Source organism: Mugil cephalus, chromosome 18 (genome assembly GCF_022458985.1).
Source record: "Mugil cephalus isolate CIBA_MC_2020 chromosome 18, CIBA_Mcephalus_1.1, whole genome shotgun sequence".
Classification (NCBI taxonomy): domain Eukaryota; kingdom Metazoa; phylum Chordata; class Actinopteri; order Mugiliformes; family Mugilidae; genus Mugil; species Mugil cephalus.
In genome coordinates, this window is record NC_061787.1 from 16,905,904 (window position 1) to 16,920,170 (window position 14,267).

At 44.7% G+C, this 14,267-nt stretch overlaps 2 protein-coding genes across 3 annotated transcripts; both read right to left on the reverse strand.

Moving 5' to 3' along the window:
- Positions 1–163: 163 nt before the first annotated feature.
- zfhx2 (zinc finger homeobox 2) lies at positions 164–6,224 on the reverse strand. The gene is made up of 2 exons (XM_047567704.1): positions 3,660–6,224; positions 164–3,256 (listed from the first exon to the last, which is right to left on the reverse strand). The coding sequence occupies exons 1-2, from the start codon at positions 6,222–6,224 to the stop codon at positions 2,819–2,821; spliced, it is 3,003 nt and encodes a 1,000-aa protein (XP_047423660.1). The 3' UTR covers positions 164–2,818.
- A 32-nt stretch (positions 6,225–6,256) lies between these two features.
- LOC124995402 (zinc finger homeobox protein 3-like) lies at positions 6,257–11,610 on the reverse strand. 2 transcript variants are annotated; one of them, XM_047567706.1, is made up of 4 exons: positions 11,470–11,610; positions 9,318–9,476; positions 8,166–8,223; positions 6,257–7,842 (listed from the first exon to the last, which is right to left on the reverse strand). In XM_047567706.1, exons 1-4 carry the CDS (start codon positions 11,473–11,475, stop codon positions 6,257–6,259), a joined length of 1,809 nt encoding a protein of 602 aa, XP_047423662.1. In that variant the 5' UTR covers positions 11,476–11,610. The 2 variants fall into 2 exon arrangements, with proteins under 2 accessions (XP_047423662.1, XP_047423661.1); XM_047567705.1 differs by lacking the exon at positions 11,470–11,610 and adding an exon at positions 10,884–11,048.
- Positions 11,611–14,267: the final 2,657 nt, after the last annotated feature.

Consider the following 14,267-nt stretch of genomic DNA (forward strand, 5'->3'; position numbering starts at 1 on the left):
AATTCCAAGCACATTTGAGTGTCTTAGAAATTGTCTTTCCCCAGTGTGTTATTTGTTTAAATATGCCACTGATGTTAAATCCCAGCTTACTAGTCAGACATTTAAAGATTAGGGACAAACTAAATAAACAAATGCCCCATTTGAGCTGCAATCAGACACTCGCTTAGTTGTTCAACTGATTTTATTTCTTTTCTGTATATCAAAGAAAGCATAATGGAGACCAAACACAAAAAAGGCAGGTACAAGTGAGGAAGAAAAAAATAAGCTTAATCAAAAATCTAACAATTCATAACCACACTGCCACTATTATTGTTCAATATTCATAGGAATACCATACTCTTGTTTTTTTTTTTTTTTGTTTTGTTTTTTATAGCAGAGGTGGCATTTAAAACCATTATGGAGCAATAATAATTAAAAACAGTGATGAGTAGTAATAATAAATCGTATAAGTAGTAGTACAGTTATAACAATAGTGATAATCAAAGTGACAATGGAACATAAGAATAAAAAGCAGATCTCCATAAAAATGTATCTAGTTTGGACAGTGCAACACCGTGTCTGTGTGTGTGCGCATGTGTGTGTAATCCCAGTCTTGAGCTTCGAGCACTCCAGTCCTTGCTTTACACACAAGATACAGTTTCCAACAGGAGTACAAATTATTACTCGTCAAAGGACATCGTTACCCTCCTTGTTTCAAAACCACACCAAGTGACTTGTTGTAATGGCTGTGTTCGTCCGAAATGTCTGTAGCTTGTGCAAAAAATTGTGGACTAGTGCAAGTGTCAAGCCGTGGGACGTCCTTTACAGTTTGCATTTACGAACACCTCTCCTGCTCTCTGTCGACCTAAAGATTGCTTTTTGGTTTTTGAATGACAGAAAGCAACGGGAGGATTACTTTGGAATATCAGTTATTTTTTTTTAATATATTTCTTTACAAAAGTTTATGTTTTAGTTTTGCATTTTGTTAAAACTATCAATAGCAACATTAATATACAACTTAAATTGAAGGAAAACATCTTTAGTATGTTATGTGTCCTTCAACACAGCACCATCTTATTAGCTCTCAGTCAATACATTTTTGTTTCCTAATTTGCTTCCTAGAATCGAGTATCCACTAGTGCCTTGAAAGCACTAGTAATACCCGACTGTCTCCCTTGTTGTGGTTTCCACGTATTGGATCTCATTTCACAGCACATACACTACCAGAATCACATATTCTGATCCAAAAGAGAGGACAGGAAACCCAATTCAAACCCTGTTCTCTCATCTCTACAGGTTTGAATTTTGACCTAAACATAAATGCCAGTTTGAACAGCTTCTATTGTCCTTTGTATAAATACTGACGCAAATATAACAAGTACTTAAGTTTCCCGACTTGTACATAGTATTTATGGAAAAGAAACTGTAAGTAAATTTAGGAAATCAGTCTGACCCTTTGTGCCAGATGGGGGGTGAATTTAACTCACCAACATTAATCGAGGTTCACCTGGATTTAAATTTATATACCTGGTGGTGTTTCCTCTTAAGGCTGTCATATTTCTAACACATCTACAGTAGGTGTAAAACATTTATCTTCCCCAACAGGTCTGAAGAGCTACCTTCCAAAATGAGACACATTTGGGTGGAAACCGAAATTTACAGAATCAATAAAACTTGATGTAAAAAGCACAACAGTTGGTAGTTATAGTCCTTGGCCAAGAGAATGCAGACGATTTAACAGGCAGGATTTGCTATGTTCTAGATACAGAATAGAGGAAACGGAAACACCCCCCTAAAAAGTTAATGTATTAGCATTTTGGAACGAAGCTCTTCTTCATTTATATACCCAGGTCAGATTTGCACATTATGGTCACTCCTAAAGCAGGTTTCATTTGATTAGCAAAAAAAATCAAATTTATTTCATGTGATTTTATATTAAGGCATCCAACATGCATTAATGTATCTTTCCATAAAAAGACACCTGCATCAGAATGCTTAAAAACATTTCAAACAATGTAAAATGTGTCAAAGTGCGGTATGCCAAAGATTCTGCTTTCCCCAGCCTCTCTTTTTGCGCCGTCTTTTTGGATTGTCGTGAAACTATGAACATGTAAATGGGGGAATATTCAACAGCCCTATGCACTCTAAAGTACCTCTTTTATATCCCAAATGAGAAGACAACACTCTTCAGATCACACTCCTGTAGCAATTAAAAAGGTGTCAGTCAAAGCAAGTTCTTCCTCTCCCAATGGTTCAGTCCAGTCATTTCCAAGCAATCTTTGCCCTTAGTGAAAGTAGACATGAGGACAAAAAAATCCACAGGAGCAAACTGGGAGTTATAAATGTATTTCATGTTATTATCCCAAAAAGCGTTTCCGGGCCCATCGCGGCCACTGCCAAAAAGGAAACTCTTGCATCAGTCTTTAGGGCAGAACAGCTCAAAGCATGGCAAGTTGAGTGCCTTTACAAATTATAGGAAGGTCATAGAAGTATAGCAATACATAACCACAGGGTTAGGACCAAAAATGTATGGATAAAGTGTGTGAAGACTGAGGGGAAACTTGAGAACGTTCATCACTTATCAGAGAGCAACTGATGAAGTGACAAGCAGCATGGAAAGAGTCTGCTATTGTATCCGATTCCAAGGGGAACTCTATAGATTAACGGATATCGAGTCAGTGAAGGTTGAGCGAAGGACAGCGGGTGCAGGGGAAGCCAACGTCAAAAACTAAAGAATATTAGTTTTTGAGGATTAGTGCTCAAATTTGTTTATTAAAATCTGAGGAGCCCAAATGGGTCCAACAATAGTCAGTGTGCAGACCAATCCTGATCTGAGTCTTTAACTGTTGCTGGTGGCCGTCGTTGGAGGCAACTCGATTACAATCTCCTCCCCAGAACCGTCAGCGGAGCTGGTTACAGTAGTGGAAAGAGACACCTGTGAGCCCGGCACGACACTGCCGGGCCCGCCGTTACCGGTTCCGTTCTTGTTCACGAGCGCCGTCGGCTGGCCAAAGTTAGTGGTTCTGAGGGTCGCCAGGTGACGAGGGGAGAAAACGTGGGCCCTCGCCGCAGCCCAGGACTCGAAGGAGACGTTGCAGGCGTCGCAGCGGCCCGTCAGGGTCTCCTTCGGCGCTGGCTGGCCAGCCACCGGGGAAGCTGGGGGTTCAGTAACTGTCAGCTGGACAGGCTTGGGCAGGATGGGTCGATTGGCTTTGAGAGCGTTGTACTGCAGGTAGCTCCCTGAGCTCATGTCCACCTTCCCGCCAGACAGAGGAGACTGAGAATTGGAAAAGAGAGGCAGAACCAGAGTAGAAGATGAAAAGTGAGTGTGTTTTTGACTGAACAAGCCAGCATTCAAACGATCGATAATTGTAATAGGTACATTTTCAAAAGTTGTAGTTTTGATAATGCATTCATTAAGCGTACATTGTACTAATCTAATTCTGTACTGTCAAATATCTTCAGTGGATTACAAAAAAAAAAAAAACATTTCGCTTTATCCATTTTCCAGCTTCTCAGACAATTTTGTAGGTTGTACAAAACATAATTTGAATGATTTGTTCAGCTAAAAAAAAAGTGGCTATTCTCAGTGACCCAACTTGCTGTGCATTTCACTATGTCTTCCTATTTTTATTTATTCATTTATTTTACAGGAAAGACTTGTGCGGTGGCCATCTTACCAGTTTCTCCTGCTGCAGCCTCCAGCGCTTCTCCTTTGCCCTCGTGTTTTGGAACCAGATCTGAACCACCTTAAGCGGCAAGTTGAGCTCGGTGCCGATCGCCTCGCACTCCATGGCGTTGGGGTGGGCGCAGGTCTCGTAACACGACTGCAGAATGGACAGCTGGAGACAGGACAGGTGAGTGCGCGGCCTGCGGCTGGACGAGTGGGACAGAAAGCCGCTTTCCGTTGGGCTCGATTTGATTCCGACCGGGGTGGAGGGGCTGGCCACTTTGGCGGACGCGGGGGTATTCGGGCTGACCGGTGCAATGCTGGGTGTGGGGGGAGGGGGAATGGTGCGGGGGGATGTGTGCGATGGAAGAGCCAGTTGTTCTCTTGATAGGGTGTTGATCTTAATGGGGGCTTTCTGTGTCCAGTAGTTCAGCCCATTCAGTTTTTGTGTCACCACTGTAGTAGCTGAAGGCCTGTTGCTGATGATAGGAGTTGTAGGCAGCTTCGGCACCATGCGGTTAGTGGTCCTTGGTACAGGGCCCATTTCGTTTTCATCGTCTTTCTCCTCGTCAGTCTTTTCTTCCTCACTCTCGTCTTCCAGCTTTCGTTTCTGGGCCGGTCGCGGGGCAATTGGAACTAGATCCTTGGGAGGTGCCAAGAGGACAGGGGTATTGACTTTGGGCGCAACTTTAACCATAGTGACGTTGCTGGTGGTTTCGAGCTTGGTCTTTGGCACTGCCGAAGCACTGCTGCTCACAGGAGATATTGTGATCGAGGAAACTACCTCCTTGGGCTTGATGGGAACGGGGGTTATTTTTTTCACCACCGCAGGTTTGCCCAGCTCCTTCACAGGTTCCCTCTCTGTCTTTATAAGGGTGCGCACAATTGGAGTAGTTGTAATGCACCCAGCATTGTTTGGAGCAGGCTTGTTGGAGAATATGGGTTTAGAAAGAGGCCAAGTAAATTTGATGAGGGGTTTGCCAACTGCTGCCAAAGTCCCATCACTGATGAACCGGACCTCACCTTTCCGTTCCCTCGCCCTCATGTTCTGGAACCAAATCTGAACAACCTTCTTTGGAAGGTGGACCCATTCGGAAATCTGTTCAAACTCGTGTTTACCAGGATTCGGGTCTTTGAAATAGCAGCCATACAGAATGTCAAGTTGTTCAGCTTGAATGATAGTTCTTGAACGTCTCATGTCCCTGTACCTTTTTCCTTTGGATTTCCTCTGCTGCAACTCCTGCTCCCTCTCCTTTTCCTTCTCCCCCTGCTTTTCTCGCTCCCTCTCCAACAGTGTGGCATTCATTTTATCCGTCGCCCTCATGTAAAGGTTAGCCTTTGTCATATTACTGCAGTTGACCAGATTTAAACTACTGTTGGAAGAGGTCACGGCAGTAACGGATTCAGGTTTAACCTGCACAACAACCAGACCTTTGGACGTGGGGCGTAGGCCGAGCCCGTCCAGCAACTGTCCCTTCTGTGCTGCAATTCTGTCAGCCAGTGATGAGGAGGAAGAAGATGATTTTGAGCTGTTTTTCCCCATACTGAGATCCAGAGCAGACTCGCAGTCGTCCCCGTTGGACAGGTAGTGAGAGGTTTGGTTGTGGGAGGAGAGGGGATGTGAGAGAAGAGAGCTGGGAAAGCGTGTGATGGTTGGTGGGTTGGAAAAGATGGGTACTTTGCTCCCATCTCCAACAACTGAAGGAGTAAGAGAGAGAACATACGGGCTAAGGAACTGAGTGGAAAAGGAAGCGAGGGACAAGGGAAGTGAGTGGAGAGCACTGGTTAGAATCTCAGGGTGGTCCATAAAGTGGGCCTGTGAACTCGGAGGATCCCCTTGGGCCTCCAACTGTAGATCCACATCTGGGTCCTGTCTCTCCTGCTTCACCTCCACTTCATCACGCTCAAACTCCCTCTTCTGTTTTTTCCTCTTCGCTCTCTGACTCCCTCCACCTTCCTCATCTTCATACTCATCCTCTGCGTCAGAGAGGAAAACTGTTGTCGAGCGCAAAACCTTCCCTCCAACTGACGCCTTATCACCATGGGCCTCACGCTGCGATTCCACTTTAACGGGGCTTTCAGGACCCTCCCTAAAAGAACCATTCTGACTTTCTTCATCAGAAACAATGACAGAGGTATACACCTCGTTTTCTGAGTCAGATGTGAGACAGGAATCCACCTGACCGTCCCTTCCCGAATCTCTCTGCTTTCGTTTCCCCCTTGTACTCGACAAATCCATTGCCTGGCTTCCTGAAGCTTCAGCGTCATCCTCTCCTTCAGCTATGATCAGTGAGTTTTCCTCATCATCAAAGTCGTTATCAGAACTGTGGCTATGTCTTGTAAAGCCTCCCAGGTGTTCCAGCTCTGTTGCTCTCTTTCTCTGCTTGGCATGCCGTGCTTGGGTCAACCACCTACGAACCTCCCCTTCAGAAAGACCGACTTCTCTGCCCAGCGCCTCACAGTCCTCACGGGGAGGACTTGCAGCATCGGCCTCACTACGTGACTCAAAGAACGCCCAGAGAACCTCTGACTGGAACTCTGACAGCACTGGAAGGTCTGGATAAATGGATTCCATTGTACTGCAATGGAGTCGAGTTTGGTTGTTAGTTAAGGCATTTGTACTTGGGCTGGATTTTGGGGTGCCAAGGGAGCCACAGGGGCTGGTGCCGATTGTGATTTCTGAGGAGTAGAATCAGGGCTAAGTGTAAGGTTTAAATGTACAGGACTGAGGCTGGAGTTGCTGGGCACAGATGCAGAAGGCGAGAGGTTGTTATTGCGGAGGCTCTTCTCTGTGCCCGCTGGGGAGAGATTCAGGCTAGCTGCTTTATCACCTTCCAGGTCCACCTGATTAGTTGAGCAATCTCCATCTGTTGTGCTATCGCCACGTGCCTTCTCAGTGTCCTCGCTATTCTCAACCTTCCCTTTGCTTTCTATAGCAGGACATTGTAAAAAATCTTTACTGTTCTCTTCTTCAGGTTTTTCTGCCCCAATGTTCTCTGTACTCCAGTTATGTTTGTCCTTGATCTGATCTACGATGTTCTCAGCTGTCTCCCCACTGTCTTGCCTTTCTTGCTGTCCTTCACACTTTGCAGGGTGCTTTTGCTCTTCTGGACAGTGCTGTATGTTTGTTGGAACTCCTGCAGAGGGCCACTGGTTTTGTAAGCTGTTAAGTCTTTGGGTTAGGAGGGCTTGCTGGGCTGTGCTGAGACCCACGAATGGCACACACTGGGTAAGGAGCTGGCCTTGCTGGTTCTCTTGATGCTGCTGAGTTTGGGCTTGGAGCCCATTTAAGATCAAGGGCATGACCATTTGAGGCTGAGGCACGAGCTGAGGTGCAGCGGCACCAGAAGCGGCACCGGTTGCAAACAAGGAGGGAAGAAGGGAGTGTGGCAGGGTGTTGGGACTTGAAGTGAGAAGGGTGAGGAAGGCTGAGACCGCCTGAGCTGATGCCACAGGGGAGGTGAGGAGGGAGGGAGCCACCTGTGAAGCTGGGACCTGCTCTCCTTCTTTTGCAGTAGTTACCATCAACGTCCCAGGAGCAGCACAGTTGGTGCCAGATGTGGTCACTACAGTGTTTGAAGAGCTGGTGGTGCTACCTCTCAAACTACCAGAAGCCGCTGCACTGTTTGCAGCAATTCCCGCATTTCTACTGCGCGTCTGGTGCAAGACAGACTTCATATGGCTCTCAAGGGTGATGGCGTGATTGTAAGAGACTCGACACACTGCACACTGGTAAGGTTTGTTTGATATATATGGCCGAGTCAGGACTGGAACTGAGGAGACCTGGGGATTACTTTCCACACCTTGCTTTGCAGTACCTGTTGTCATTCTCTGAATGTGGGATGCAGAATTGTAATGAACACTCAAGGCAGTTCTGCTGGAAAAACTTTCCAGGCAGGCATTGCATCTGAACGACCGGGTGTTACTTTCAGCTGGCGCACCGTTTTTACCAACTGACTTTTCACTAGCGTCTGGGATTTCTGTGTTTTCAGTTGCATTTTGCTGTTTGGCTGCTGTGAGTGGATTTCCCTCTTCTTCTGGCTCGGGCTCTGCTTCACCTCCCTCCTGTTCCATTATTTTCTCTTCCTCCATCTCTCTCTCACCAAGCGTCTGGGTAGTGTCTGCACTCTCACTAGATTGGCAGGGGTCTGAACTGACGTCTTCAGTGGGCCTCAGTTGTGACGATTCAGCTTCTGATGAAATAAACACACCTTCAACATTCGCATACTAACTGATAACAGAAGCACACGTATTGAATATAATTTGTTGGCTGTGTGAATGTTTTTACCAACCAGCAGGGCACATCATCAAGGACAATTGATAGAGTCAATAAAATACACTTCATTGAGTCCACATCATAAAGTATTCAACAAAATAACAAAAAGGCAAAAATTGAGTTAAAACACGTGCCACAGAGGCGCATTATAATTCCTATTGTTAATCCATCAAAAAAGTCACAGACTATGTTCATGTTCAAGATTTAATTACTTTGAAAAGAAATATTCAACCCTCCTACCTGATGGCGTTTGTGCACCTTTGTCCTCTCCTCCGCAGGCAGCCTGTTTCAGAACAGCCTGTTAAAAGGAAGAAAAAAAAAAAAAAAGTTTAATCAGCAACAGTCCCACAGCAAACTAAACTCAGTGATGGCTCCTTTCAGATGAGCTGAATGCTCTAATGTTGCTTTGAAGCGTGTACAACATTTGGGCGTGACTCAATCATGTGCGGTTATATTACACATAGCAAGCTTGGTTAGCCTTTCATTTGTAAATTACCCTAAAGGCATAAATTAAGGCGTCTTTGAAAATTCCCTCTACTTTTTAACACTATACATTCCTAACTGTGATGGTTTGGGTTCTCCATTTCACTAATACTTAGTAACTGGCTACTCCAAACTATTACATGTTCAAACTGTTAAAATAACAGAGTACAGACTGCAAAAAAAAAAGAAAAAAAAAGGGAATTTGCACAAACTGAAAACGACACCCTCAACATTCATAGTCCAAACTTCATATTTTATTAGCAGTTTATGCTCAGAATACTAGTTTTCCCTCTTGACAAATAATTAACTAATTAATACCTCGTTACAGTTCTGTTGATGCGACTTAAGAAAAGAATTATAGGTTTTCGTTCAGACAAATAAACGGCCTGAAACATTCATCTGAAAGGCAACATTCCCATGTACAGAGAATGCAGGAGCTAGTGGTAAAAGATTCATATTTATTGTTCACAGATGAACGAACTAGGGGATAAATAAAAGGTATCTAGCTTTTGGATCCTTTGTTATACACCATCATATCTACTACAGTGAGTAGACAAAGTACCAGCATCAAATTACAGTACAGTAACCTCAGCAGAGAACACTGATTTGGTCAAGCGTGTGTGTGTGTTTACTAGTCTTTGTGAGTGTAGTTCCCTCACTCAAACGTTGGATACCTTGTCACATAATTAAGCAGCTTCCCTTAAACTGAATAAACATCCCAAAAAAGTCTCAAGAAAAACAAATAATTCCAGCAGCAACTGAAATGAATCTATTTTGTGTATTAAACAAGTGTGCTCATTAAACAACATGCAAATATTTGACATGTGAACGGAGCCGAAACCCATGTGAATCCAGACGTAATTTACAGGCACTCGGCATATGGGAGCCATGCTGCAGCGTCACACTTACAATGTCCAGCAGCCGGTCGACACACGATGGAAGTACGCTGTGTTGCTCAGTGAGATGCAGAGACAGGGAAGGTCTGTCCGGTTGCCCTTTTTGACACAGGGGGCACAGCCACTCTGCCACCCCATTCCTTTCACTGCACCCTGTCTCTCCAGACTCCTCCTGAAAAAAATACGAATGCACGTTAGAAAATATACCTGCTACGGGTAACAGAAAAAGCTGAGATGCAAGTAGATTTCATGTGAACAAGATGAGGACATACGCCTGTTGTTATTTAGGTGACCAATCAGAAGCCAGTCCTTACATCAACGCTGCATCAGCATCTCACTCTTATGTGTCTGTGGAGTTTCACATTTGGCTTGTTTTTAGCATTAGCCATGCAATTTAAGTGAGGCTCCCTTTATTTTGTCTGCAATGGCTGTATCAAATTACACAATAATGTAATATAAAAGTTTTTTTTTTTTACATTGCGTGCTATTAGATAAAATGTGTCTTTGATCAAGCTGATCTGTGCACATCACATGTGGACACAAACTGTGCTGAATGCAGACACTGCCATAACAATACGGTACACTGACAGATAACAGGGGGACATGTGGCTAATATACACACACATCCCGAGCCAACACCGCATCAGCTCAACAAGCCCGATCAAAAACAAATAAATAAATAAATAAAAAATAGCCGCCTAAGGAACTCAAGTGAACCACTGGGAATTTTACCGCGCAGCTTTGAGGTATTTTTCTTCTAGCTTTCACAACCCAACATGCGGGCGAGACAACAATCCATGGCCGTGAGGAGAAATACCAACACAGCGACCATCCTCACTTCCTCGTCACGCCAATTAGCAAGCTAGCAGGGTTATATGGGCAGATAATATTTAGACGAGTCTACATCTGCGGCATGTGTCATGTTTAAGGGCTCCTCGTCACGTCTCTTTCGTTAAACATAATTAAAAGCCAATACGGAACTACACAGACGTCTTCTTGTCCGTAGTTGGCTAATTAATGAGCGGTCTAATTAGCTATGCCGAACAGAGACGAATCAATTAGCTAGCAGGCTAGGTCGTGAAGTCCCCCCCCCCACCCCCCACCCCATGTAACGTCGCATTACTGTGGTGTTTCTGAAAATGCTGGTAAGCTGTTCGTTTGCTAAAAATATCAATAATAATAACACTAATAACCCTGCAGTGATAACCTCACTTCTCCGAAAAATGCACACACACACACACTCACGCGCACGCACACACACACAGAGAAAAAGACAAAAAAGGACAAGACAGGCGTCCGCATAATCTCCCTTCTGGCTCTCAGCTAGGGCTGGGCGATCACATTAAATTAATAAACAAAAGGGGGGGTGAGCTATTAACAGTCGTGTCACTTTGCTAGCTAGCCTGTTAGCAGGCAGCAGAGATAATTAACTGTCTCCCCACTGGCTAGTCCCCGCTCCCTTTCCCAAAACTCTGCCCGGGCCAGGTAGGGGACGGCAGCGGCGGAGTTGAGCCCGTGTTCAAAATACACTCACTCGGCTGGTAGAGCAAGAGACCTCGGCCTCGAGTTATTTCCTTACCCCTCTGATTGTGGGTTGCCAATCGGGCATCTAGTGTTGCACCGCCCGCCGCCTGCTGCTCAACAGCTCAAATTGAGGCCTAGCCGGACTAAAGCCATTTAATTAATGAACGTGGGCTCCGCTTACAGATGTGTTAGAAACACTCGCACCCCCTCCTTCCCTCGCCGCCCAGCAAGCAAGACCCCCTTTTTGACGCGTCCTAGGCGCTCGGATCCATACCTTAAACACTCGCGGTGCAACACATGGCCATTTAAACTATCGTTTTAAACAGCTCCGAGCCGTAATTGGCGAAAGAATTAGACGCTAAAACTAGCTACTTGAAGCGGAGTACGTGCGCCGCGGTCTGCCTCGACGATGGGGGGTGGTGTAGGGAGAGCAGACGAGAGGCGAGAGGCAGGGGAGGAAAAAAAGTTTGGGATTTAATGTTAGATTTCTATGAGGCATCGGATTAGTACGGGGCACGATCCGTCGTTTGCTCGATGCCCTGTCAGTCGCAGGCCACTCTCCCCGCTCGAATCGGCACAATTAACCGATCGCGAACGGCGTTTAATTAAGTTCGGAGCAATTAGCTAATGCGTTTTTTTACCTGCATGGTCGCCGCTCCAGCACGCACACACACACACGCTTCCTCTGTGGCTCCTCAGAAGTGAAAAGTTTTCTTGCCTGCCCTCCCTCTCTCTCGCTCTCTCGCTCTCTCTCCTGTTCTCCCCCTCCCTTCATTCGCCCTATCCCTCTCTCCTTCCCCTCTTCCCTCTAGTAAACAGACCACAGCTCCCCCCAAGGCTGATTGCTGACATTCAGGAGGGGACAGACACGGCTATCAAATCCCTTATGTAACCCCGCAGATATTAGACATGATTAATACATGTTGAAACACCGATCATTATTTTATTTTTATTTTTTTATAAAAAATGAAAGAAGCGCCTCTTGGATGAATTTCCTAAAAAAATAAAGCGTATCAATGCTTAGATTACACGGAACCCTTAACGTGAAAGCCTTTCCTCATTTTTACATTAAAGGTGAATAATAAATGAGTCCCCATTCTGCCAACTTAGATTGTCACAAAAGAGTGTGACGAGTTAATTAAAGCTGAATAATGGAGATAATATGGCCGGCTATGTTCGGCGCCTTCCGCGCGGATTCTGACATGTTTTCAATCAAATGTTAGGTGTGGCGCACATCAACAGTCGAGTATGTGGAATAAATATTTATGAAGCGGAGAGGATTAAAACTGCACCATCTGCATGGCCCATGCGTTACTGGGACAGGAAGTGGTGTTCCTGAATACCCTCTGAGGTGCCCCGAGTCGCGCCTGTGCAAAAACACACTTTGCTGACGTGTAGGGAGCTAAACGGATTTATCTGTGGTTCTGTCTTTGATGCCGATTTATTTGGATTTAAGGACTCGACCGGTAAACGTGCGCGAGAGTGCAGTTACGCTGCGTAAATAGCGATTTTTATGCACTCCGTGGTTCAGTCTGTTGATTTCGACGTGTAGTTCATGCACAGATGCATACCTGAAGGACTCGAGTCTGATTTTAAGACAGGTGCGATGGATTATAGGAGTGACTGCCGAGTTGTTTCGTGGAAATAAGGCTGGAACAAAGATACCAGTTCAATTTTAAACATTTGCATATCGTTTAGAATTAAGGAACTGAAACCCTAATGTCAAAATGAATACAGAAGCTAAAAATCTGAGTGTCTTGATTTTATAAATAGTGCTGTGGTGGAAGTAAGCAGATTTTTTACTTAAATAAAATGAGTTATGAAACAAACAAAAATGCATTTATGGCTACTAACAAAGATTAAAAAAAATTGACATATTGTGTATTCATTTTATGTAGCATTATTATAATTGATGCACTAGTGTGTGAGCTGCATTTTAGATAGATAGATAGATAGATAGATAGATAGATAGATAGATAGATAGATAGATAGATGCTTTATTAATCCCAAACTGGGAAATTTCACCGCTGCAGCCGCAATGTACAGGCACTCAACACCATACATACTATATATATATATAACAGAAAAAATACAATCTACTATATACACATTATTTACAGAATTATAAAAATAAGTGAATTGAAAAAAGGAAAAAGAAATAATGTCCAGAGTGTTATCTGTCACATACAGATGATGAATTAAACACGCGTATGGCTTGAGGCAGGAAAGATTTCCTGTAGCATTCCTTGAGACAACGGAGTTGTCTGAGTCTCTTGGGGAACGAGCTCCGTTGTCTCTGTAATATTTGGTGGAGAAGGTGGTCAGGGTTATCCATGATTGATAACAGTTTGTTAAGTGTCCTCCGCTCCACCACCACCTCAAAAGTTTCCCCCAGCAGACCAGAGCAGAGAAAAGGGTGCTGGCCACGACAGACTGGTAGAAGATCTCCAGCATCTTACTGCACACGTGGAAGGTTCTCAGCTTCCTCAGGAAGTAGAGTCTGCTGCAGCCCTTCTTGTACACAGCTGTACTGCTGCTCCTCCAGTTCAGTCTGTTGTCGATGGTCACTCCCAGGCATCTGTACTCCTCCACCACTCCTACATCCTTGCCAAGGATGCCGAGTGGCTGAGAATCTGTTCCCTTCCTCCTGAAGTCAATCACCATCTCTTTGGTCTTGTCCACATTAAGCAGCAGGTGAATCCTTCCAGCCCACCCCACAAATCTGTCCACCACCAGTCTTTTATACTCCTCCTCGCCCCGTCCACCTCTTATACACCCCTCAACTGCAGAGTCGTCAGAAAATTTCTGGATACGACATGACTCAGAGTTGTGCTGTAATTCAGTGGTGTATAAGTGGAGCAAAGCAAGTACAGTCCCCTGTGGGGCTCCCACACCACTCACCACCACATCAGACAGGACGCTCCCCAAACGCACAAACTGTGGCCTGCCTGTCAGGTAGTCAGTGATCCAGGAGACCGCGTATCTGGACAAACTGAAAGTTATTTCAACACTTTAATACCTTTTCATAGTTTAATCTTTAAATGAAAGAACCACTCAAGTGATGTACTGCAAAAAGTATATTTTAGCACAATGTTTCAGCAGCAGAACTTGTTTTTCCACTACTGATCAACACATCAATACAAAAAGTCAATGCTTACATACACACATCAAGAAAGTATTATTTTCATGGTTTTCCCCACTGGAAATTGTCAGTTGACTGAATACACCATTATACTTACACCATCTTGCCGGTTTATTAGGCTAGAAATAAATGCAATCTAATCAGAATAGTGCACTAAATCTTGAGGTGAGGAGCTCAGACGTCCAGAGGGAGTTGGGAAAAGCACCTTTCTGTCAAAGGGGCGTAGTTAAGGTGGTTTAGGCATCTGATGCAGGTGCCTCCTGAGCGGCCCCCAAGGTTTACCGGGCACAGCCAGCT

What these genes read in the sequence shown, in the direction of transcription:
- zfhx2 (XM_047567704.1), bottom strand. Translation starts at nt 6,224, where the DNA reads ATGGAATCCATTTATCCAGACCTTCCAGTGCTGTCAGAGTTCCAGTCA. An exon ending in GGCTGCAGCAGGAGAAACTG is followed by an intron (nt 3,257 to 3,659) that starts GTAAGATGGCCA and finishes TCCAATTCTCAG; the next exon opens with TCTCCTCTGTCTGGCGGGAA.
- LOC124995402 (XM_047567705.1), bottom strand. Translation starts at nt 10,913, where the DNA reads ATGCCCGATTGGCAACCCACAATCAGAGGG. An exon ending in TCGACCGGCTGCTGGACATT is followed by an intron (nt 8,224 to 9,317) that starts GTAAGTGTGACG and finishes TCCTTTTAACAG; the next exon opens with GCTGTTCTGAAACAGGCTGC. An exon ending in AGGTGCACAAACGCCATCAG is followed by an intron (nt 7,843 to 8,165) that starts GTAGGAGGGTTG and finishes TTATTTCATCAG; the next exon opens with AAGCTGAATCGTCACAACTG.